The 24161-nt window shown below is 37.9% G+C and overlaps 1 protein-coding gene across 1 annotated transcript in view; it reads left to right on the top strand.

Moving 5' to 3' along the window:
* The window catches only part of LOC121367582 (cytosolic 10-formyltetrahydrofolate dehydrogenase-like), a 51699-nt gene that overhangs the window by 15182 nt on the left and 12356 nt on the right, over nt 1–24161 (top strand). The window contains exons 6-15 of the mRNA XM_041491852.1: nt 1201–1290; nt 1830–1964; nt 3893–4021; nt 4801–4886; nt 8222–8369; nt 9434–9553; nt 11216–11278; nt 16118–16182; nt 22585–22735; nt 23793–23863. Of these exons, the coding sequence (XP_041347786.1) occupies nt 1201–1290; nt 1830–1964; nt 3893–4021; nt 4801–4886; nt 8222–8369; nt 9434–9553; nt 11216–11278; nt 16118–16182; nt 22585–22735; nt 23793–23863 (1058 nt within the window). The remainder of the gene's footprint in view (nt 1–1200; nt 1291–1829; nt 1965–3892; nt 4022–4800; nt 4887–8221; nt 8370–9433; nt 9554–11215; nt 11279–16117; nt 16183–22584; nt 22736–23792; nt 23864–24161) is intronic.

Below are 24161 nucleotides of genomic sequence, written 5' to 3'. Positions count from 1 at the left end.
GATCCGGTCAACCACGGGTCACTACCCCCGGGCAGGACCGCTACATCCGGGTACGCCACCTTCGGGAACGATTGACTACTGCCACCTCCACAGCCGCAGCAATACCAGGTTTGCGCAGGATATCCGACCAGACCGTACGGAACCGCCTACGTGAGGTAGGAATTCGTGCCAGACGTCCAGTTCGAGGTGTCATCTTAACACCACAACACCGTCGACTCCGACTGCAGTGGTGCCAGATTCATCGACAATGGCCTCAACTGCGATGGAGACAGGTGTGGTTCAGTGACGAGTCCCGATTTCTGCTCCGACGTCATGATGGAAGATGTCGCGTGTATAGGCGTCGTGGTGAACGTTATGCGGCAAACTGCGTGCAGGAAGTGGACAGATTCGGCGGGGGTAGTGTCATGGTGTGGGCAGCCATCTCACACACTGGCAGAACTGACCTGGTCCACGTGCAGGACAACCTGAATGCACAGGGCTACATTGACCAGATCCTCCGGCCACACATCGTTCCAGTTATGGCCAACGCCAACGCAGTGTTCTAACATGACAACGCCAGGCCTCACACAGCACGTCTCACAACGGCTTTCCTACAGAACAACAACATTAATGTCCTTCCTTGGCCATCGATATCACCGGATTTGAACCCAATTGAGCATCTATGGGACGAGTTGGACCGACGCCTCCGACAGCGACAACCACAGCCCCAGACCCTGCCCGAGCTGGCAGCAGCCTTGCAGGCCGAGTGGGCCACCATCCCCCGGGACGTCATCCGTACTCTGGTTGCTTCAATGGGCAGGCGGTGCCAGGCAGTTGTCAACACACGCGGAGGCCACACCCGGTATTGACTCCAGATGACCTTGACCTTGGTGGTGTGTCCTATCACTTACTCACAATGGACTAGAGTGAATTGTGAACAATCCTGCAACATTTGGTAATTATCGGACTCACCATTCAATAATTAAATCAATTCTCCAAATGTTACGACAATGTGGTTTTGCGTTTCTTCTTTTGAAGAGTATATATATTCATGACTTGTTGAGTGGCGTTTTGGTATGTTAGAAACAAAATTTCATTCCATAAAAGCAGAAACATATTTAACCACTATTTCATTTCCATTATCCTAATTATAAAGGAAATTAATTTTTTCTTTGTATAGTGTCTTTAGGACGACAGTATACTTGATTAAACTAATTTCAGATAAACTGGAAGCAGCCAGCCAGTGATCTCCACAACTTTATCCGTGGTAACGACAAGGTTCCTGGGGCGTGGACTACCATCAATGGTGAAGTAAGTATAAACGTCTGTAACGGAGAAAATGTGAAAATCACTCTGGTTTAACAGATTGGAGAATAGGGGAAAAGGTGTATTTTGTAAAATGTAAAAAGTACACTAATTTATGTGTTTTATTCCACTGCCCCCTTTCCTTTCTCTCCTTTGAATTCCATCTCATTTCTTCCTAATCTGGCAACTCCTTTCAACTATTTTTCAATTTCTTTTACTGTCCACCTCCACATCCCAGTGCTTGTCTCTCAACCACAACAGGGTTTACGTGTAAATTCCTTTAATATTATTATACAGACATGTTTGCAGAATTTTTAAATTGAGGTGTTAGCAGTGTCTGCCTTTTCTCTAAAATGTTTACCTTAGAGTAAATGTAATTGCTAAAACAAATGAACATAATATAATTTTGTTTTATAAAACAATTTCACAATTAAAGGTGCATACATACCCATTTCACTTTACATCCCCCAAGTATGGGCATATGTGATACACACTTTAATATATGATAATGCTAATTAATGAATATGGTTACTAAATTGTTACAGAAAATCACCCTGTTTGGATCACGGTTGTGGAACCGACTCCCGCCGCGTGGAACCAGTGTTGAGATACCCGGTGCTACTAAACCTGCTATTGTTCACAAGAATGGAATGGTTTTCTTCGGCAGTGATCAAAAGATGGTAACCGAGATATGAAACAGTATAATACATATAGAGGATATTTCATTCATGTTTTTTTTCTTCAAATATGATTTATATCTCATCGAGTGAAGTTTGCAATCATATCTCACGAGTCGCGCAACTTCTGGCAATTTACCTTTATTTTTAAAATGCCAGCAGCAAGATAGTTCTGGCTTTCTTACAGTGAAGATAACACTTTCTACAGTTTCACTCTAAAATGTGTTATCGACACTGAGTGACAACACTTTTATTTTAAGATATCTCACTAAATGTTATATAATAAGTCCATATTAGATAATTATAACTTTATGAATTTAATATTAATACTGTTAAAATTAATAATGATATTTTTTTTTTACACATTTATAATTTTACAATTAAAAATTAAAGATTAATGCAAAAGATTAAACTGAAGATACATGTATATTTACAGTAGCCTAAACTAAGGTGACAGCTGATACATCAACAATTTTACAGGTGGGTGGTTGAGAACACAATTTAAAAAAATGTATTCAAATTTAAAACATGTACATATATAATTATTTAAATAGATGTAGTGATAGAGAAATATAGGGTTCTGTCATCCTAATATAATTTCATACATCTAATGGTTTAAAAGTTTAATTAAGTTATAAAGGGATTATATTTGGGAGAGAGTATGCCAGCCAAGTTAATCTTTTACACATATACAGTTTTTATATACATGTAAAATTGTTGATGTATATAGAAATAGAGAGAAGATTCGTCACATATATTTTTTATATCATTCTATGTCAATTGGTATTTGTCGAGGCTCTACTGAGACAAATACCGATTAACTAGACGAGGTGGATATTTTACATATTAAAAAGCATAAGTAGTGAATTTTATTTATCCTATAACACTTCTAAAATAACATTTTAATTCAGATTTTAGTAAATAATTGTGACAGTACTGAAGCCGTCTTCATCAGTAATATGACGTCATCACAATTAGCACAAATTAGTTTGACATCTTGCATTTTAACTAAATCTTATGAAAATGTTACGCTCAGGTATACAGGTCTTGTTGGCTAGGAAACAAATTACCCATTCACAGCAACACATTATTACCCCTAGAGACCTTGCAAATTTGCATATACCTTTACATTTGTATGCCATTATTAACTGGGTTAAGATACTAAATTATCAGATAGGTTTATGACATGGATATCATGGGTAAGTTATCGGATAATTATAGGATATTAAACAAGCTTCCATTTCGTATCATGTTTATGTCCTGAGTGAAATAATTTTCAATTGTCGCAAGCTTTAGCTATACATGATTGAAAATACATTGTAGTTTAAAAAAAAGAGAAAAAAGTTACTACATTAGGATGATCAGAAACATACTAGATAAAGAGACACTGATGTTCTAAACAGTAAAATGTATTTAAAGTGTGATTTCAGTTGTTAAAAAGGCTGTTAATAGACAACATCTTATAATGGCAGATAACGACAGTCCCTTTAAGATAAAAGTAAAATAATGTCTGCTTACAGATGCCACCATGGCAGGGTTCGTACAGAGTCTGGAAAACCTTGAAAAAAGTATGGAATTTTGAAAATCCATTTTCCAGACCTGGAAAACATGGAAATTTCTGTTGCGTGAAACCGGCAGAATCTGATGACATTTTCCGATCTCGGTACTAACGTAAATTTGAGAAATCAAGACTAACAATTGCCAACATTTACCAAAGATTTTAAGTACGTGCTTACGCAATACATATGTCAAAAAGATAGTCCATTTTGTCAAATTTTCCAAAAATATGAGGAGATTACCATAATTTTATATACTGATTATTGAGTAATGTGAGTCTTAAAAAAAAAAAAATGTGTCTTTGAAAAGGTCTGGAATTTTTTTGTTTCCAAAGTATATGAACCCTGCCATTGTGATTTCTTTCTGTATTTCAGATAAACGTGAACCAGGTGCAGCTGGGGAGTGGTAAGATAATCCCTGCGTCGAAATACGGCAAAGAGGATCTGTCCTCACAGAAGATAGAACTCACCCCGGAGGAAGACAACATGGTCAAAGGGCTCAAGGTTTGACAGTCAAATTGATGGTGTAATATGTTTAATAGAAATATTTAACAACAAATTTTATAGTGTAATATTAAGTTTAAAAGAAAACCCTAAAATTTTATTTAGTGACCCATGTGTAGAATTTTTGACAAATATTTTTATCTTCAGAGATATCCGATGACAGTGTTTGAATTGATCTGCATTATGTAAGTGCATTTTCATAGATTGATTTTTGTGTACAAAACAAAAATTGTTTTTTCTTTTTATGATCAATCCCCATCGGTTGGCCTATTGGTCTATTTGTTGTTCCAGCCAGTGCACCACAACTGGTATATCAAAGGTCATGGTATGTGCTGTCCTGTCTGTGGGATGGTGCATATAAAAGATCCCTTGCTACTACCGGGTAATGGAAAAATGTAGTGGGTTTCTTGTCTAAGACTATATGTCAAATGACCAAATGTTTGATATCCAATAGCCATTGATTAATAAATCAGTGTGCACAAGTGGTGTCATTAAACAAAACACACTTTAACTTCTTCTTTTTTTTGAATTGTCAACAATTACTTTATAATAGATATATATATCAAATGAAAACTGATAGACTAAACTAAATTAGTATTAATTTTAAAAGATGAATTATTACTCAGTTAATATCTTAATTACTAACACATTGATGCCATATTTGATTTGAAATAAAGAATTTCTCATTATATGTCGTAATCTTGTGTGTTTTGTTTCACTGGTATAAAAATGTGTTTTGTGTGTAACAACACTAGCAGAAGTATTGATTCCTCTTTCAGGACATTTGGGGTGGCATTCTAAACGTGTCGGTTACAGATAGCACAGATTTCTTCAAAGCTGGAGCTGGGTCTATGGATGTTATCAGGTGTGAACTCAATCAAAAGAATAATAACTAATGTTCATTGTAAGGACTTAGGGTGAGTTTTATGGCTTGCACACATTTATGGTTTACAACCATTCCTCAAGACAACCGTATGGTAGTTGTAAATGCCCCTCTAACATTTGAAATCTTCTGTGTGAATCGATCAAGAAGTTAAATAATATGTTAGTTACAGACTATTTGGAATATCTTGGATATATACTCTTCAAAAAAAGAAACGCAAAAGGGTACAAATGGGTTATAACTCCGATTTTATGTTTCCTACCGGTTCATGCTTTGTGAATATAAGGTCATTGCATGTCCCAAACACATTCCCACGGTTACATTCGATAAAATGCAGCTACTGTACAATAAAGTTCCAAAATGTGAATATTCGCAAAAACGCAGCCACGTGCAAACCATGTCACCACTGCACGTGCGTTGTGTGCACGTGCAACATGAACACCGACAGTATAAAAGTGCAGGGTGTTCGCTTGCCTGGCCTCTGTATCTGGCCGACAGTTGACAATCCAGGACATGCCACGTCTCGGTGAACCGCAGAGAAACAATGCCATCGGCCGACTAGACGCAGGCGAATCCAGAACGGCCGTTGCCAGGGCATTCCATGTGTCCCCAAGCACCATCTCCAGACTGTGGGACCGTTACCAGCAACATGGATCAACACGTGACCTCCCTAGATCCAGTCGACCACGGGTCACTACCCCCGGGCAGGACCGCTACATCCGGGTACGCCACCTTCGGGAACGATTGACTACTGCCACCTCCACAGCCGCAGCAATACCAGGTTTGCGCAGGATATCCGACCAGACTGTAATGAACCGCCTACGTGAGGTAGGAATTCGTGCCAGACGTCCAGTTCGAGGTGTCATCTTAACACCACAACACCGTCGACTCCGACTGCAGTGGTGCCAGATTCATCGACAATGGCTCAACTGCGATGGAGACAGGTGTGGTTCAGTGACGAGTCCCGATTTCTGCTCCGACGTCATGATGGAAGATGTCGCGTGTATAGGAGTCATGGTGAACGTTATGCGGCAAACTGCGTGCAGGAAGTGGACAGATTCGGCGGGGGTAGTGTCATGGTGTGGGCAGCCATCTCACACACTGGCAGAACTGACCTGGTCCACGTGCAGGGCAACCTGAATGCACAGGGCTACATTGACCAGATCCTCCGGCCACACATCGTTCCAGTTATGGCCAACGCCAACGCAGTGTTCCAACATGACAACGCCAGGCCTCACACAGCACGTCTCACAACGGCTTTCCTACAGAACAACAACATTAATGTCCTTCCTTGGCCATCGATATCTCCGGATTTGAACCCAATTGAGCATCTATGGGACGAGTTGGACCGACGCCTCCGACAGCGACAACCACAGCCCCAGACCCTGCCCGAGCTGGCAGCAGCCTTGCAGGCCGAGTGGGCCACCATCCCCCGGGACGTCATCCGTACTCTGGTTGCTTCAATGGGCAGGCGGTGCCAGGCAGTTGTCAACACACGCGGAGGCCACACCCGGTATTGACTCCAGATGACCTTGACCTTGGTGGTGTGTCCTATCACTTACTCACAATGGACTAGAGTGAATTGTGAACAATCCTGCAACATTTGGTAATTATCGGACTCACCATTCAATAATTAAATCAATTCTCCAAATGTTACGACAATGTGGTTTTGCGTTTCTTCTTTTGAAGAGTATATTTGTTCGTATAGGAAGCCACAAGTAACTTCGCCAGTTGATTTTCCAAGTCATAGTTTGGAGGTGGGAGTTAGCTCAGTCGGTTGAGTACTCACTTGACGTGCTTGCAGCATCAAACCACCTAGATGGATCCATTCAATTGGATTTTTTCCCCATTCCAACCAGTGCACCACAACTAGTCAAAGGCTTTCCTCTCTGTGGGAAAGTTCATATAAAAGATCCCTTGCTGTATTAGGAAAAATGTAGCGGGTTTCCTCTGATGACTACATGTCAGAATTAACAAATGTTTGACATCCAGTAGTCGATGATTAATTAAACAATGTGCTCTAGTGATGTTGTTAAACAAATCAAACTTTAATGTTATAGTTGCCAAATTCGTAATAAATGAGGGTTATCTCCCATATTTGTTTGTGAAGGTCATATGGCCTAAAACAAAATTTCATTGAATGTCGAGTTTAGTAATAAGTATTAGGGATTTATTAGATTAATTTTAACACAAATGAGTTTGTTCTTTTCTTAGACAAACCTTATCAAACTGTTATTTGACATATAATGTCCTGCAAATGCCTTGAACTTATTGTAAATTTTCACCATAATTTATTATAATATTACTGGCCTCGGTGGTGTCATGGTTACTCCATTGAACATACGGCTGGTAGGTACAAGTTCCCACCCAGAGCAGGTTTTAACGACTTAATGGGTAGGTGTAAGACCACTACACCCTCTTCTCTTTCTCACTAACCACTAACAATTAACAACTAACCTACTGTTCTGGACAGACAGCCCAGACAGCTGAGGTGTGTGTCCAGGACAGTGTGCTTGCACCTTAAGCACAGAAATAAGTTGAAATGAAATGAAATATTATAATATTAAACTATGCCATGTCGTGGAACAGACTGACAATTTTAGTAAAATGTTATGGTCATGATAGTAGATATTTAAAATAATAGTAATGATAGTAATGCTAAAATCATTTCATAGAACCGTGTCTTTTTCATCCTAGGTGTTGAGTTTTAAACATAAACTTGTAATATGTACATCTATATAACCAGGACAGACCAACACTGCATTAGGATTTACTTGACATCAAACAGATTGTTAACAATTTAGAAAATTCTACCAACCTCATTTTGTCAAACGAAATATGATATTGAAAATAAAATCACATTATGGGGTTTTCCAAAATGTCTACATTTTCATAAGCTAAGAGAATACTCTTTTGTGTTTGTTCTTCTCCACCTAAAAGTACATTTTTCATTTTAAAAGCATATGCTGGTGATAACCCCCCTCACCCAAGCATATGTTTTTGTGAAAATGTTAATGATTTTGAATGACCCTTAAGCTGTAGTATTAAAACTTGAATAATTTTCTCTTTTATTAATACTTAACCTGACCTCAAACAATTGGCATTTTACTCCTATGTTAGCAGACTGGTCCGAACATCCCAACCACCAATGGGATGGCTTAAAATATTCTGTTTCCTGTTCCTATCACATGACTGAAGCTTCCTTCTTTTTCCTTCGGTAATTGTAATTCTTGAAACAGGTTATGTGACCCCGAATAGAATGCATGATCCCTGCCATTGTGTAGAAGTGTGACAGTAACGTGTGTGTTGTTTAACAGGTTGGTAGAGGAGGTGAAGCAGAAGTGTGGTGGGATTCGGCTAGAGATCGACGACGTGTATATGAACACCGTGTTTGAGGAATTCACCGGCCTGGTGGTTCGCAGAGGCCGCGGTATCGAAGACAAGGAACCCTTTACGTTTGACGCAGTAAGTTCATTTAAAACATGGATTTGAATGATAACCCAGTCAACTGGATGGATATTTTTACAAAAACTAAGTTGAGTGGGTACAAGTTTATGAATGTTTTAGTTTTTTTTGCACCATCTGTGAACCCGATATTCTAGTGTGGAGTTGGGAGTGAGTGCTCTCTCCCTACAACCGTGGTATTATGCAGAATGATTATATTGTCAAACCTGGGTTTTAACAGACTATGTTGAGTGGGTACAAGTTTATAAATAGTTGGTTGTTTGTTTTTGTGCACCATCTGTGAACCTGATATTCTGGGGTGGTGTTTGGAATCGGTGCTCTCTCCCTACAACCATGGTACTATGCAGAATGATTATACTGTCAAACTTGGGTGTTTACAAAGACTACGTTGAGTGGGTACAAGTTTATAAATAGTTGGTTGAATATTTAATATATATGTATAAACTGGTTGTTTATTTGCACCATCTGTGAACCCGATATTCTGGGATGGGGGTGGGGCTGAGTGCTTTCTCCCTACAATTGTGGTATTATGCAGAATGATTATACTGTCAAACCTGGGTTAAACAAAGGGTGCATCAAAAGATGATTTTTTGAGAATAAAAAGGTGTCCTCTTAAACCAGGTCAGTTTGTACTATCTTGAATGATTTGAAATAATAGTAATATGGTCTCTTAAGACAGGTGGCTGTTTAATACAGGTCAGTTTGTACCATTATATACTGATGGAAAGAAATAAAGGATCACATAGATAGCAACAACAAATAATGATTGCATCAAAAATCAATTCATATTGTCAGAAGTTGACTGGGAACATATAGGCAGCACATTCAACACTACAGATATTCAATCCCACAATACAACTTGGTATGAAATACAGACATTACTATGCTAGTTGTGAATTAAATTTGGTCTACAATTTGATGTGTTCCCTTATTTCTTTCCATCAGTATATAATAGATGATTTTGAGAATAAAAAGGTGGCTTCTTAAGACAAGTGGCTGCTTAATATAGATGTCCACGTGGACAGGTTTAACTGTATTGATCTTGTTTTTTAAATTATTTACAGGTAGAAATGCATGTTAACAACATGGACATCACATTTCCCCATCAGTGTTTCATAGACAATGAGTTTGTCGATTCTTCTGATGGTGCAACTTACGAGACGATCAACCCCACTGATGAAACGGTAAGATGTGCGACATTGTGCTAAACACTTGTAATTCCGAACCACGTTAGTTAACAACTACGATAAATTACTCTCCTACCGTTAATTACACTTAAATTCCCCCACATTTTGTTTAGACAGAAATCGTGAAAAAAAACCCCCCATTTAATTGGCATAGATTCCACATACTAGAATGTAACCATTGAGATTTCCTGGGACAAAAAAACATGTAATCTTTTGCGATCTGCCATTTAACTTGTTTATGGAATACTCGTCAAGAGAGGTAGAAGCCTCTGAAGAATGTGCCATAATTAATATGACGTCATGATTGCATATACCATAACACGTCACATCCTTCCACCCCTCTTAGATAGTATTCTATCAAAAAGCAAAATGGCAGCTTACATGTTTTTTGTCCTAGGACTAGAAAATTTCAGTGTAGTATATGAAGGTGACATGGTCACCATCTAGAATGTGGAATCCATGTCATTGCAAGGTTTTTTTTCCACAATTTCTGTCTCGACAAAATATTGGGGAAATCTAAAGGTAAGAGGCAGGAGAGTAATTTATAGTAGTTGTTAACAATTTGGTTTGGACTTTAGGTTACGGGATACCACAAATTGTACAAAGTTGTGTTGTTTGTTATAAAATAATTAATAACGCTGTCATATGTCTTAAAAATTATCATTTTAATAAATAAAGTCTTGCCGATAAACTACTATTATTTTTTCAAAGTGACAAAAAATGCCCCCGAAAAATTATCTGTAAAAATATAGCATGACTTATCTGCCTTTTTACAAACCAGAGCTGTTACATCAGCAGGGGAGACTGACCTCAGTGGCGTTATGGTTAAGCCATCAGACATAAGGTTGATAGATACAGGGTTTGCAGCCTGGTATCGGCTCCCACCCAGAGCGAGTTTTAATGACTCGATGGGTAGGTGTAAGACCACTACACCCTGTTCTCTCTCAATGACCACTAACAACTAACCCACTGTCCTGGACAGACAGCTAAAGTGTGTGCCCAGGACAGTATGCTTCAACCATAATTGGATATAAGCACGAAAATAAGTTGAAATGAATGAAAATCAGAGTGGGGAAAACATTACAAGTCACATGGTTAAGCTTTTGAATGCATTCAAGGCATCAAGCGTGGGGAAAACATTACAAGTCACATGGTTAAGCTTTTGAATGCATTCAAGGCATCAAGCGTGGGGAAAACATTACAAGTCACATGGTTAAGCTTTTGAATGCATTCAAGGCATCAAGCGTGGGGAAAACATTACAAGTCACATGGTTAAGCTTTTGAATGCATTCAAGGCATCAAGAGCGGGGAAAACATTACAAGTCACATGGTTAAGCTTTTGAATGCATTCAAGGCATCAAGCGTGGGGAAAACGTGGAAAGACTGCTAAATCTCAGAACAAAATGGACTTTTGTTAGTGGTGGTCTAATTTATATGTAGTTTCTAGACTAGTGAAGTCAACAAATTTAGATTTATAATAAAGCAAAACCACCAAAATTTAAGCCTGCAAAAATAAATGATATCGCAGGACCTGAATTTTATTTCTATTTTGTTAATGACATTTAATGACATCATAAATTAAGTATTTTATAAATTAACCACATGAATTTCTCACTTCTGATCTCTGTGAATTATAAAATTAATGTATATTGTTTTCAGCCCATCTGTAAAATAGCACTGTCAACTGTTGAAGATGTCCACAGAGCTGTGGAAGCTGCCCAGGTATGTATAGTCAGCACCATCCTCCTTCAAAAATATTTTTTTTTCGTAAATAATTTCAGTTTGGTTTGATGTAAGAAGAAAAATAAAAGTGTTTTGGAAAAATAACAAAATATTACTATTATTTGTGTGTAATTTAGAAAACAGTCAGCTCAGAAATAAATAGCGTGTAGTAAATTCCATAGTATGAAAATTCCCTGTGGGATGGACTTTAGATGTCTTAATGGTCATGTCATTCTGGTTATAGCTGGTGAGTACTGGCTTGTTTTCGGTTGTGGAGTGCCAAATTAATTAGAAAGTGATTATACACACACAATTGATGTTTATCAGGGCTTCTAGAATTTTTTTGAAATCCACTAGCCTTGGGATCAGTGATTTTTTTTTTTTTTTACTAGCCATGATTAAAAATTCACTAGCCCCACTTTACTTTAAATTAATACAATTTTACTAGTAATAATCAGATATGTCACCTAAAGAGAGAGATAGCACTAAAAAACACTAACATTGGGTGTTGGGGTGGGGTGAGGTGGGGTCAGGATATTCATATTTGGGTCATTCCACAGAAAAGGGGAAAAATTCAGATTTAGTTTTTCTTAAAAATTAAACAACTTGAATCTATTTTTTATTTGCAGTACTGTATTCAGTATATATTTCTGCACATGAAATGATGGTTTGGCACGCTAATAGCCATTTTAGTTTGTATGTGTGTTTTTTAAAACTGTCACTGGTAAGAAAATAGTGTCCACTAAGTTATGGACAACAGCAATATCAAACATTGCACTAAACATACACAGGGGACATTTTATATGGTACTACAATTTAGGCAAGCTGTCCCTTTCTATGAATTAACGTCACTTTGTTTCAAGATAAGGTTATATTTTATGTAATCACCTAAATGTTTACTCTTATCATATATTTTCTTACAAACTATCATTTATAATTTGAAAAATATTTTCTTTATGTTGCGAGAAGTAGTTTTACTATATATCAACCAGCACATCCTTTTACTGCCACTGTAAATATATGCTAATATCCATTAACAACATACATTTTTATTTTAAAAAATACATTTGTTCATGAAAGTAACCTAATGGACATGCGGTAACATAGTAGACCAGGTTTAACTTCCACTAAGTTACTTATAATAACCATCTAATGAACTAACTGACTTACAGTAAAAACTCTGATTATCTATATTTAATGATCAGAACAGGCTGATACAGAAATAAGAATGAATAACAAGGTGATATGTCTAAATACAGACAAATAATTATTTTACTGATGTGAGGTCATCATCAGATGTAGATGATTCAGTCGGAATTGACAATAAATAACATTTAAAATTGTAACTGTTACACATTTAATTCAAATGAGTAAATGAATGATTAAAGCCACCTCAGAATGAATATCATAATATTTGGAATCAAACAAAATGTTCCATGGACAGTGGTTCTGTCAGAAAGAAATGTATGGATATGACGCTATGGAATTGAATGCAACCACAGTATGAGGGCCTCCTCCAGAAAAAAAATGGGTTAAGTTTTGGGCTAGGGTTAAGACAATCATACAGTACTGATAAGAATAATTAATTTTGTCCAAAGTTAATTAAAACAAAAATCTACCCAAAAATGTGGGTATGGCGCCATACCCGTTTTACCCTCTGGCAAAAACCCTTATGGACCCTTATAACAAATACAAAATTGAACTACAAGCCAATACACTTTTTTTTTTAATTTACTTCAGCTGACAAAATCATATATTATTTCTATTTTTATTTTTCAACACTTTTGAAATTTTATGTGTTAAATGCATGCATGTGTACATGCTTATATCATTTATAAGATCTGGCCTCATAACTTGTGTCAGTTTGTTGATGCCTACTACCATTAGCAGTTGGTTTGGGAAGGAGACAAACAGTTTTTATAAATATACCCATAAATGTCATTGTTGAGGCAGAATGCACTCCACCTGTATAGCTGTCTCATTGTACAACCTTATGATGCCTTGTTTAACACTGAATCGTAAAAACAAAATACAGCCAGATACATTTAATGCAAAGATGCACGAATATCCTTCATTTGTAGTAGTTTGAGGTACAAGAATAAGGAGTGGGATGGGATGGGAACTCTATTTACGTGCCCATATCCACAGAGGTTCAGGCACGCCCACCTCGGATTTAGCCTCTGACTTCGCCAGTGACTAATTCTGGGGCAGGAGGGAGAATAAGGAGTGTACACATCAACAGTGACCCATGGGATTATATATACAAGATACAACAGTCACTTCAGTGTTGATTGAGCTATTTGTGCTGTAGTTTGAGTAAGAGTAGTGTTAGCCAATATTTCATAATTAACATGACTCTACAGAAGTTAGAATATAAGAACTCTGCAGAAGGAATGTATTTGCATTTGCACAGGTCAGCTATTAAACAAACATAACTGGCATCCCCTGGTCAGAATTCAGTGGGGGGGGGGGGGGGGTATTTTTTTTATTTATTTTTTTTATTTATTATTATTTACTTCGGTGACACTTTCATGTGCCAGGTAGAGAACACATTCATTGGATATATATCACTAAATCAAACTGAAAAGATGCCATTACTAATAAACACATTAGTGCATACAGCAGCTATATGTATAACCATTATTTTAATCAACATATTACCACAAAATTAAAATATTAACACAGTGCACACCATAACACCTGACCCTTAAAATGTTTTATATATCGGGACACATCTCTGACTTCTGACTATCCTAGTTCCACATAAAAAAGTTCATCCTAATTTTATTGGCACTCTGCACATGTTATAAACACAGTATATAGTAATTAACTGGTACACTGGTAGTAGTTAAATAAAATCTACCTGTATTTATTAAAATAACTGACAACAAGTATGTGTCCATCATTAACTATTAGTATAAATCAATGTCATGACAACTGTGATGTGTTTTATACTGGTAACTGATATACTGACAGTGTGGCCACTAAGTTACTCTGTTGTCCGCTATGTTACTAAAGTGTCACAAATTTACACTAAAGCTAATATTCTAGGACTACACTTTAAATAGGTAAACTATTATTCAGTATAAAAATATAGTAACATTTTAGCAATAACTCCATGTAATGATAGCATTTCTACCTGTTTGTCTACTAGGTTACCAACACTGGTCTACTAAGTTACTTTGTTGAAGGTAACTTAGCAGACGGTAACATAGTAGATATTTTCTTAAATGTCTCATCCTATGACCTTGCAAGTTTGACCTATTACCACTCAGGCTTTTGTTTTAGGTTTTGGTATACTTAACCTACTTTGTGGTATAATGGTCAAACTCAGTCAATATATTGGTGGATTACTACATTAGTAACCTTGCAGACATATAATAAAAGTACGACTGACTCGTGTTTGCAAAATTGAAAGTAAATTAGAAATGTGTCACATCTGATCAAAACCATACTTCTCATTACTGACAGGGATTGCAATGCCATCTGGTGAGTATTTAAAAACATTCCATATGTATCTCTCAGTGACTGTGCTTGTCTAAAATAAAATAATAGCATAGTGGACATAATAAATGGGGACACAAAGTAAATCCTAAATAATTTCTATAGTTTCAACAACTGTGTCATTTATATAATTGATTTCAACACTGGACACTATCCAAAATAAAATGGTTTTAAATGAAAAATAATACTACCTGTTTATTTGGTTCATACAACAGACTGTATGTATAGACTTACTGTTTGGGACAGTAACTTAGTGGACAAATTTGACAAAATGTGGTTTTTGACTATCAGTTTCGGTAAAATAATTATTATTGAAATGATGAATGTTTATGTTCTTGCTAAAGCATGATCCACAATATTTATTTTCATATAAAAGATAAAAGTGAAGTAATTTTTTACTGAATAAATGGAAGGGGACAAAATCATCCATGATTTTTTACATTTTCTGTAGAATGACCCATTTACAAAACGACTTAACTGCAACATTTGACTTTTTTTCACTAGCCATCGGGCATGGCAATAGTAGTTATTTATTAGCCCAACATCGAATATCACTAGCCGTGGGAGTGGGGCTACCATAATCTAGAAGCTCTGTTTACATAAGGTACATTGTATAAATCGCAATACCGAAATAAAAATGATTAGCTGGTAGAAATTACTACCAGAAGTGAGATAATTAATAGCAGGTGGAGGTGAGCATGTTGAGAATATCGTGGCCAGTGAGATCAGAAGCTATGTGTCTTGGAATATTAACTAAATGAACTTCAATTTTATTTCAAAGTCTGTTCTGAAAAAATACAGTTCACATGACCAAATATTAAAAAAACTCCCCCAAAACCAGCCAAAACAAATCCCCCCCCCCCCCCCAAACAACTTCTGGTCCCCCAAACCCCCCAGCCAAAACCACCACCACCACCACAACAACAACACCCCCCTCACTATTTGAAGCAAGAAACCAAGTTTTAGACAGAAATACCAAGGACCTTTATCAGGTAATTGTTATAAAATAACCTGTCTGTAGGTTTTCTAAACTATCTTAGCACTATGATATCATAAAGCTGTCAAAGGCTATGGTGTTACTACATCACACGCCACAGTGACCTCATAGCTTGCAATATCGTAGTTCTAAGATAGCTTCAAAAACATAGGCCCAGGCTCTTTTAGAACAGCACATTTCCTAAGAAACAAATAATACTATGACTCTATATTAATTGTAACAAGATTTGGGGTTTAATTTTTGAAGGAATTTTTACTTCTTTTTTTTTTGATAGAATTTTTTTATTTTGTTCTTGAAGGAATAAAAGTTGATTTTGTTGATTTGTGTTCTATTTTTAGGAAGCCTTTGAAGAAGGAAAGTGGGGCAAGATGAATCCTCGGGATAGAGGAACACTTATGTACAGGTAAATACATCAGTCCTCATGTACAGGTAAATACATAAGTCCTCATGTACAGATAAACACATCAGTCCTCATGTACAGGTAAATACATAAAAGTCTTCATGTACAGGTAAACACATCAGTCCTCATGTACAGGTAAATACATCAGTCCTCATGTACAGGTAAATACATAAAAGTCTTCATGTACAGGTAAACACATCAGTCCTCATGTACAGGTAAATACATCAGTCCTCATGTACAGGTAAATACATCAAAGTCTTCATGTACAGGTAAACACATCAGTCCTCATGTACAGGTAAACACATCAATCATCATGTACAGGTAAATACATCAAAGTCATGTACAGGTAAATACACCAAAGTCATCATGCACAGGTAAATACATCAAAGTCATCATGTACAGGTAAATACATCAAAGTCCTCATGTACAGGTAAATACATCAAAGTCTTCATGTACAGGTAAACACATCAGTCCTCATGTACAGGTAAACACATCAGTCCTCATGTACAGGTAAACACATCAGTCATCATGTACAGGTAAATGCATCAAAGTCATCATGTACAGGTAAATACATTAAAGTCTTCATGTACAGGTAAATACATCAAAGTGATCATGTACAGGTAAATATATCTAAGTCATCATGAACAGGTAAATACATCAAAGTCCTCATGTACACGTAAACACACCAGTCCTCATGTACAGGTAAATACATCAAAGTCATCATGTACAGGTAAATACATCTAGGTCCTCATGTACAGGTAAATACATCTAGGTCCTCATGGACAGGTAAATACATCAAAGTCATCATGGATAGGTAAATACATCTAGGTCCTCATGTACAGGTAAATACATCAAAGTCATCATGGACAGGTAAATACATCTAGGTCCTCATGTACAGGTAAATACATATAGGTCCTCATGTACAGGTAAATACATCAAAGTCATCATGTACAGGTAAATACATCTAGGTCCTCATGTACAGGTAAATACATCAAAGTCATCATGGACAGGTAAATACATCAAAGTCATCATGGACAGGTAAATACATCTAGGTCCTCATGTACAGGTAAATACACCAAAGTCATCATGTACAGGTAAATACATCTAGGTCCTCATGTACAGGTAAATACATCAAAGTCATCATGTACAGGTAAATACATCTAGGTCCTCATGTACAGGTAAATACATCAAAGTCATCATGGACAGGTAAATACATCTAAGTCATCATGGACAGGTAAATACATCAAAGTCATCATGGACAGGTAAATACATCAAAGTCATCATGTACAGGTAAACACATCAAAGTCATCATGGACAGGTAAACACATCTAGGTCCTCATGTACAGGTAAATACATCAAAGTCATCATGTACAGGTAAATACATCTAAGTCATCATGGACAGGTAAATGCATCTAGGTCCTCATGTCCAGGTAAACTTATCAAAGTCCTTATATACAGGTAAACATGTCTAAGTTCTTATGTACAGGTAAACACATCAAAATCCTTGTATACAGGTAAACATTTCAAGGTCCTTACATACAGGTAAACACATCAAAGTTCTCAGGTATGGGTAAACACTTCAAAATTCTCTTGTGCAGGTAAATATGTAAAAAATCCTTTTGTATAGGTAAACAAGTAAAAGTCCTTATGTGCAGATAGTTAAATGTTTTAAATATATATATTAAATAGTTCAAATATAAACCCAGGTAAACTCTTTAAAATCATCATGAACAGGTAAATACATCAAAGTCCTCATGTACACGTAAACACACCAGTCCTCATGTACAGGTAAATACATCAAAGTCATCATGTACAGGTAAATACATCTAGGTCCTCATGTACAGGTAAATACATCTAGGTCCTCATGGACAGGTAAATACATCAAAGTCATCATGGATAGGTAAATACATCTAGGTCCTCATGTACAGGTAAATACATCAAAGTCATCATGGACAGGTAAATACATCTAGGTCCTCATGTACAGGTAAATACATATAGGTCCTCATGTACAGGTAAATACATCAAAGTCATCATGTACAGGTAAATACATCTAGGTCCTCATGTACAGGTAAATACATCAAAGTCATCATGGACAGGTAAATACATCAAAGTCATCATGGACAGGTAAATACATCTAGGTCCTCATGTACAGGTAAATACACCAAAGTCATCATGTACAGGTAAATACATCTAGGTCCTCATGTACAGGTAAATACATCAAAGTCATCATGTACAGGTAAATACATCTAGGTCCTCATGTACAGGTAAATACATCAAAGTCATCATGGACAGGTAAATACATCTAAGTCATCATGGACAGGTAAATACATCAAAGTCATCATGGACAGGTAAATACATCAAAGTCATCATGTACAGGTAAACACATCAAAGTCATCATGGACAGGTAAACACATCTAGGTCCCCATGTACAGGTAAATACATCAAAGTCATCATGTACAGGTAAATACATCTAAGTCATCATGGACAGGTAAATACATCTAAGTCATCATGGACAGGTAAATGCATCTAGGTCCTCATGTCCAGGTAAACTTATCAAAGTCCTTATATACAGGTAAACATGTCTAAGTTCTTATGTACAGGTAAACACATCAAAATCCTTGTATACAGGTAAACATTTCAAGGTCCTTACATACAGGTAAACACATCAAAGTTCTCAGGTATGGGTAAACACTTCAAAATTCTCTTGTGCAGGTAAATATGTAAAAAATCCTTTTGTATAGGTAAACAAGTAAAAGTCCTTATGTGCAGATAGTTAAATGTTTTAAATATATATATTAAATAGTTCAAATATAAACCCAGGTAAACTCTTTAAAATCAGCATGTTCAGGTACAGGTAAACTTCAAAGTTTGCAAATACAGGTGACATCTTGTCATCGAAAGCTCTCGCATGCAGATAAACATTTGAAATATCCCAAATATCTCAGAGATAAACATTTGAAATATCTCATAGGTAAACATTTTAAAGTTCTCATATGCAAGTCAACTCTACAAGTGGACATTTCAAACTTTTTAGGTAAACCCTACAAAATGTTTGCCTGTAAATTCTTCAAAGTTCTCATACCCCAGGAGATGTTGTTAATATTGCGTTTATATGTTTGTGTTTTATCTTTGAATTTCACACTGACTGATTATGGAGGAACATTTTTCTTTTCACATTACCTGTCCTCAAACAAGGGCACCTCCCCCCCCCCCCCCCCCACACAAGTGGTCTGGTCCGAACATCCCAACAGCCAATGGGATGGCCTAAATTCTTCTACTGCATACTGCTCTCTAGTTCCGGTCACATGACTGTAACTTCCTTCTTTTTCTCTTCGCTAAAGGGTCTGGACGTCCTTTTGCTTGCCTCTGTTTGGAGTCAAAATTTATTTTATAAGACCTTTGGTTTTGTATTCGTGTTGGGTGAAATGTTTTTCACCTTCATTTTTGTTAGCTTCGTTAGCTTTCATATGTCTTTCGCGTATGTCGCTTGACTTTCCAAGCGTTTAATTACATGAAATGTTTATATCGCCGATTGTCGTGTCGGACACCATTTGCAAAATGGCGTCTTTATTTACCGGCTTTGTGTTTGTGTTATGGTTGGTTTTTCTTTCTTTTCACAGATTGGAAAACTATTATTATCATGTCTGATAATGTTCAGCGACTAGTTCGAGCGTGTTTACGCTGCAAAAAGTTTACTGCCGGCGGTGACCCTCACGACTTATGTCTGGGTTGTCGTGTTCCGTGTGGCCTCACTTCAAGATGCGACCTTTGTTCAGGGTTGTCTGATGTCGAGTTCGTGGCTTACCTGAAGGTGGTGTCAGCGAGGACCAAGAAGGTGGAATCTTCGCCTTCAATTGCGGACTCAGTGGCGGAAGTGTTATGATCCATTCTACCGACCATGTTGAAAGAAACAATTGCGTCAATGGCGACCTTACCCAAACCGGCGGTTTCGGGGTCAGGTCCGGTTCCAGTCCCCTCTTCAGGGGGTGCGGCTTCTTCAGCTCCACCGATACCTAAGACTTCGGATGACAGGCCTGCAGTCTCTACGCAGCCGTCTAAGAAGCGGGTTCATGCAGATAGACGTTCCACGGACTCCAAGGCTCACCGATCTTCGGCGGGGAAGTCATCTTCGGCGCATCGGAGCCGGGACCGTAGCCATTCTCCACGACCTGCATGGCTCCCTACGGGTTCAGCGCTGACCTTCGATTGATGTGACTTCCAAGGCCTCCGAGGGTTCTCAACGGGACCGTCCACGGTCCGGTTCACTGGCGGCTTCCGTTTCGGCAGATCGATTGGCCTGTGCTCGAGTGCTCCGAGACTTTGGGGATGCAGCACCTACAGCGGTTTCTATCATTGATGAGCCTGACTCGACTGACCATATGACTATGAGGGATTGCTTGCCGTCCTTGCCACATCCACCAACATCCTCCAAGAAGGGACCAACACCGATGATAGTGACTGATGTCCCTCCGGAAGATGTGGTTATCCGTTCCTTGGCAGCCGGTACACTCATATCCGACGTGGCGACAGATTTAGACCGCACCTTTAAAGAGACAGCGGCGTCCTTTGTCGCCTTTCCGTCTTGGAATCACCGTATATATCCGGTGTTTGACATGCTATTTAAAGATGGGGCTCCGTCTTTGGATGAAGATGTTCACCGTCTTGGGAAGTCGTCGACTATGGATTTGACGGACAAACAGGTCCAAGCCATGGATACTGCCCAGAGACGTTGCTTGTTTGTGTTGTCTTACTTGGACGTTTTCCTTGCTGCGATGGCCACTCAGGCAAAAGATGCACGGTGATGCAGTACCGTCGCCAGGCTTATCTGAAAAAGTCAACCTTGGATTTCCAGCATAAGAAGGAGCTGTTAGCTCAACCGTGGTCCGCAACGAAGCTGTTTGCGGGCAAGGTTTCTGACGTGGTTACGGCCAATGATAAAGACCAGCAGTCAACAGCAACTGTCAAAGCTTTACAACTTATTTCGACGTTGGAATCCACGAAGCGAAAATCTACATTCACTGCACAACCACCATCTAAGCGCTGGAGAGGTTCCTTTCGAGGTCAACCTGGCCGACGTTGACGCCAGCCAACCAATCTTGGACTACTCAGATTGTCTCGACCTACGCCCGCCCCTGATTTTGAACCAGAACAACGACTCAGTTTTGACGCTTCCGGTGTGCAACACACCGGTCGAAATATCCATGGTCGGAAGTCGCCGTTATTGGCGAAACTGGGAAACACTTTGCCAAGATTCGTTTGTCACGTCAATCTTGAAGACAGGGTATCGTCAATGTTCTGATGGATGCACGTCATTAGGTTGTCGCTTGTTATTACTAACACTTCAATACGTGAGGGTTACCTAACACATGCATCCCTGGTGGCTACTTCTTCCCACCCTGTCAGAACCAGCATGAGATGTGGCTGCCGCCTCCTGGTCCTTTGTCCTGGGAGCCGCACTTGCCACTGCTGACGGATGCCACCATTCTGGTTGTTATTACTAACATTACCTGTATTGGTCTGTGACTGGCATCCCTAGGATGAGAGGTTACCAAGGTTGGCCTTATTCTTCCACTAGTCAGCTTCTTTCCGGTTTGGGGAGTTATCACAAGCATCTACGGATCTTGGCACCCACCACCATCTGTTGAATGCTGCCCTTGTTTGAGGACAGGTAATGTGAAAAGAAATGGAGAAAACTTGGAGTGTTTTCTCTTTTATAGATACATTACCTGTCCTCAAGATTTCATCCCGCCCGGGCCTCCCCGCTTCCTGTTCTCTGTGCGATGCGCTCAGGGAAAAAGATGGAAGTTACAGTCATGTGACCGGAACTAGAGAGCAGTATGCAGTAGAAGAATTTAGGCCATCCCATTGGCTGTTGGGATGTTCGGACCAGACCACTTGCGTAGGGGGGAGGTGCCCTTGTTTGAGGACAGATAATGTATCTATAAAAGAGAAAACACTCCCAAGTTTTCTCCAATTAGATGTTTTTGTGTTTGTGTTTTTACCTCGCCTTCATGAAGTAAACAGGCAAGATATAGGTACCGGTATTACTTTTCCAACAACAGCGATATCAACTGTTGTGTTTAGAGCTCAATATTAAAGTTTTGTGTATAGTTCCATTTCTCACAAACTATAAGTTCTACAGCAAAGAAACTTGTTTATAGTTGCATGTGAACTCTTTTTCTTTTTTATTATTAATAAACAAAATGAATAATTAATTTTTTTAATTAATTCTTGTTAATTAAAGTTTTATTTTTGATTTTGATTTTGATTTTTTTTAAAACAGATTAATAGGAGCATCTATGGATGCAACTGTCAGTGACATCGAATAAATTTATGGTAACCTTGATATTTAATGCCGCAGAATTCTTGTTGTATATATTCCATGAATTTCTAATATTTTGTCAGACTGGCTGATTTGATGGAAGAACACCAAGAGGAGCTTGCGACGATAGAAAGCATCGACTCGGGGGCCGTGTACACGTTGGCTCTCAAAACACACGTAGGAATGTCCATACAGACGTTCAGGTACTTCGCAGGATGGTGCGACAAAATCCATGTAAGTTGGTTTCCATCTCCTTATTTCAAAACATATTGTTTTCCTCCATTTTTGTCTGTTAACAAGAGATTTCTTTGTTTTCACGAGAGTGCTTGGCAGTCAGTAAAACATAACACAGATAGGAATATAAAATATGTCTTACAAATATTGAGAGATAGTTGATATGTATTCTGACATGTTGCATGTACCAGTATATGGATAGATATGTGAAAGAGCCAATCAAGGGATTTCAGATATGTCCTTATTAAAGGCGCAGACCCTAGTTTTAACTCGGAAAAATGGACACTAAGTTTAGTTAATCTATAAACCTCTTAACACATTTGGATAAAGTTACAACAGACTTTAAGAAGAGTCTGTGAAGTTAAAACCGCAAAATATCCATAAAAAATGGACTAGAACTCGAATCAATAACCTCTACTTCTCAGACGCACATGCGTTTTTAAAAATATGAAAATACATTTTGTGGTATTAGAAACAATTGGATGACCAGAAACAGAAATGGATAATCTAAACAATAAAATATATGTAATGTTTGATTTCAGTGATCATAAACGGCTCTAATAGTGAAATATATGCTGTAGTGTTTAAAAACTAGGGTCTGTCCCTTTAATAAAACATTTAGCTGTTTAATCCACACAGCTCTCTTAAGCTCTGTTAAACAACATCACATCAAAACAAAGTTGCAAGGTTTTGGGGAATTAGACTCCAGGTAAATATGTGCTGTATTAACAAGGTTGAAAGAATAATCAATTGACATTGTAAGACTCCGATACATGGTAAAACTTGTGTTTCGTTGTAAAACTCGGGTATCATTGTAAACAAGTAACTAATTCGTACTGTACTGGGTTTATTTCTTGATACTGAATCCAGCACAGATGAGTTTTAGTAGCTCGTTTTACAGAATGTATGGTCGCAGCATTTACTTCTGTCTCATTAACCACTTAAAACTAAGTGGATATAAACGTGAAAATATATCAGAGAAGAGGAATACCATTGGTAAGTGCATGAAATGAGTGAAATGAATGTTGACCGTCCCAATGTCTCACTGTCGTTACAGGGCACAACCATTCCAGTGAATCATGCCAGACCAAACAAGAATTTAACATACACTAAGAGAGAGCCCATTGGGTAAGTTTGCACCATAACCGTACAAAAAGATTTCTCTCAGTTAGAAATAGAGGGTGTATACTACCAAATCAAATCCCATAGATGACAATGGTAACATATGTGGCTAAAACTCAATCCAAATAAACGCCACAGATATAAATACTACCACCCCTCACCCTTAAAGTGAATCAGAAAAAAATTGGGGGTAAAGCTGCTCATTTCTGAGATAACAGGTAGTGTCTATGACTACCCTAGTTCCGCACAAAATTAGAGTAGGCTACTTTTTTGTTACAGGTACTCCATACATGTTTCAAGCACA

The sequence above is a fragment of the Gigantopelta aegis genome, chromosome 3, assembly GCF_016097555.1.
Source record: "Gigantopelta aegis isolate Gae_Host chromosome 3, Gae_host_genome, whole genome shotgun sequence".
Classification (NCBI taxonomy): domain Eukaryota; kingdom Metazoa; phylum Mollusca; class Gastropoda; order Neomphalida; family Peltospiridae; genus Gigantopelta; species Gigantopelta aegis.
The sequence above is the reverse complement of the archived record's forward strand: the minus strand, read 5'-3'. Positions and strand labels throughout refer to the sequence as shown.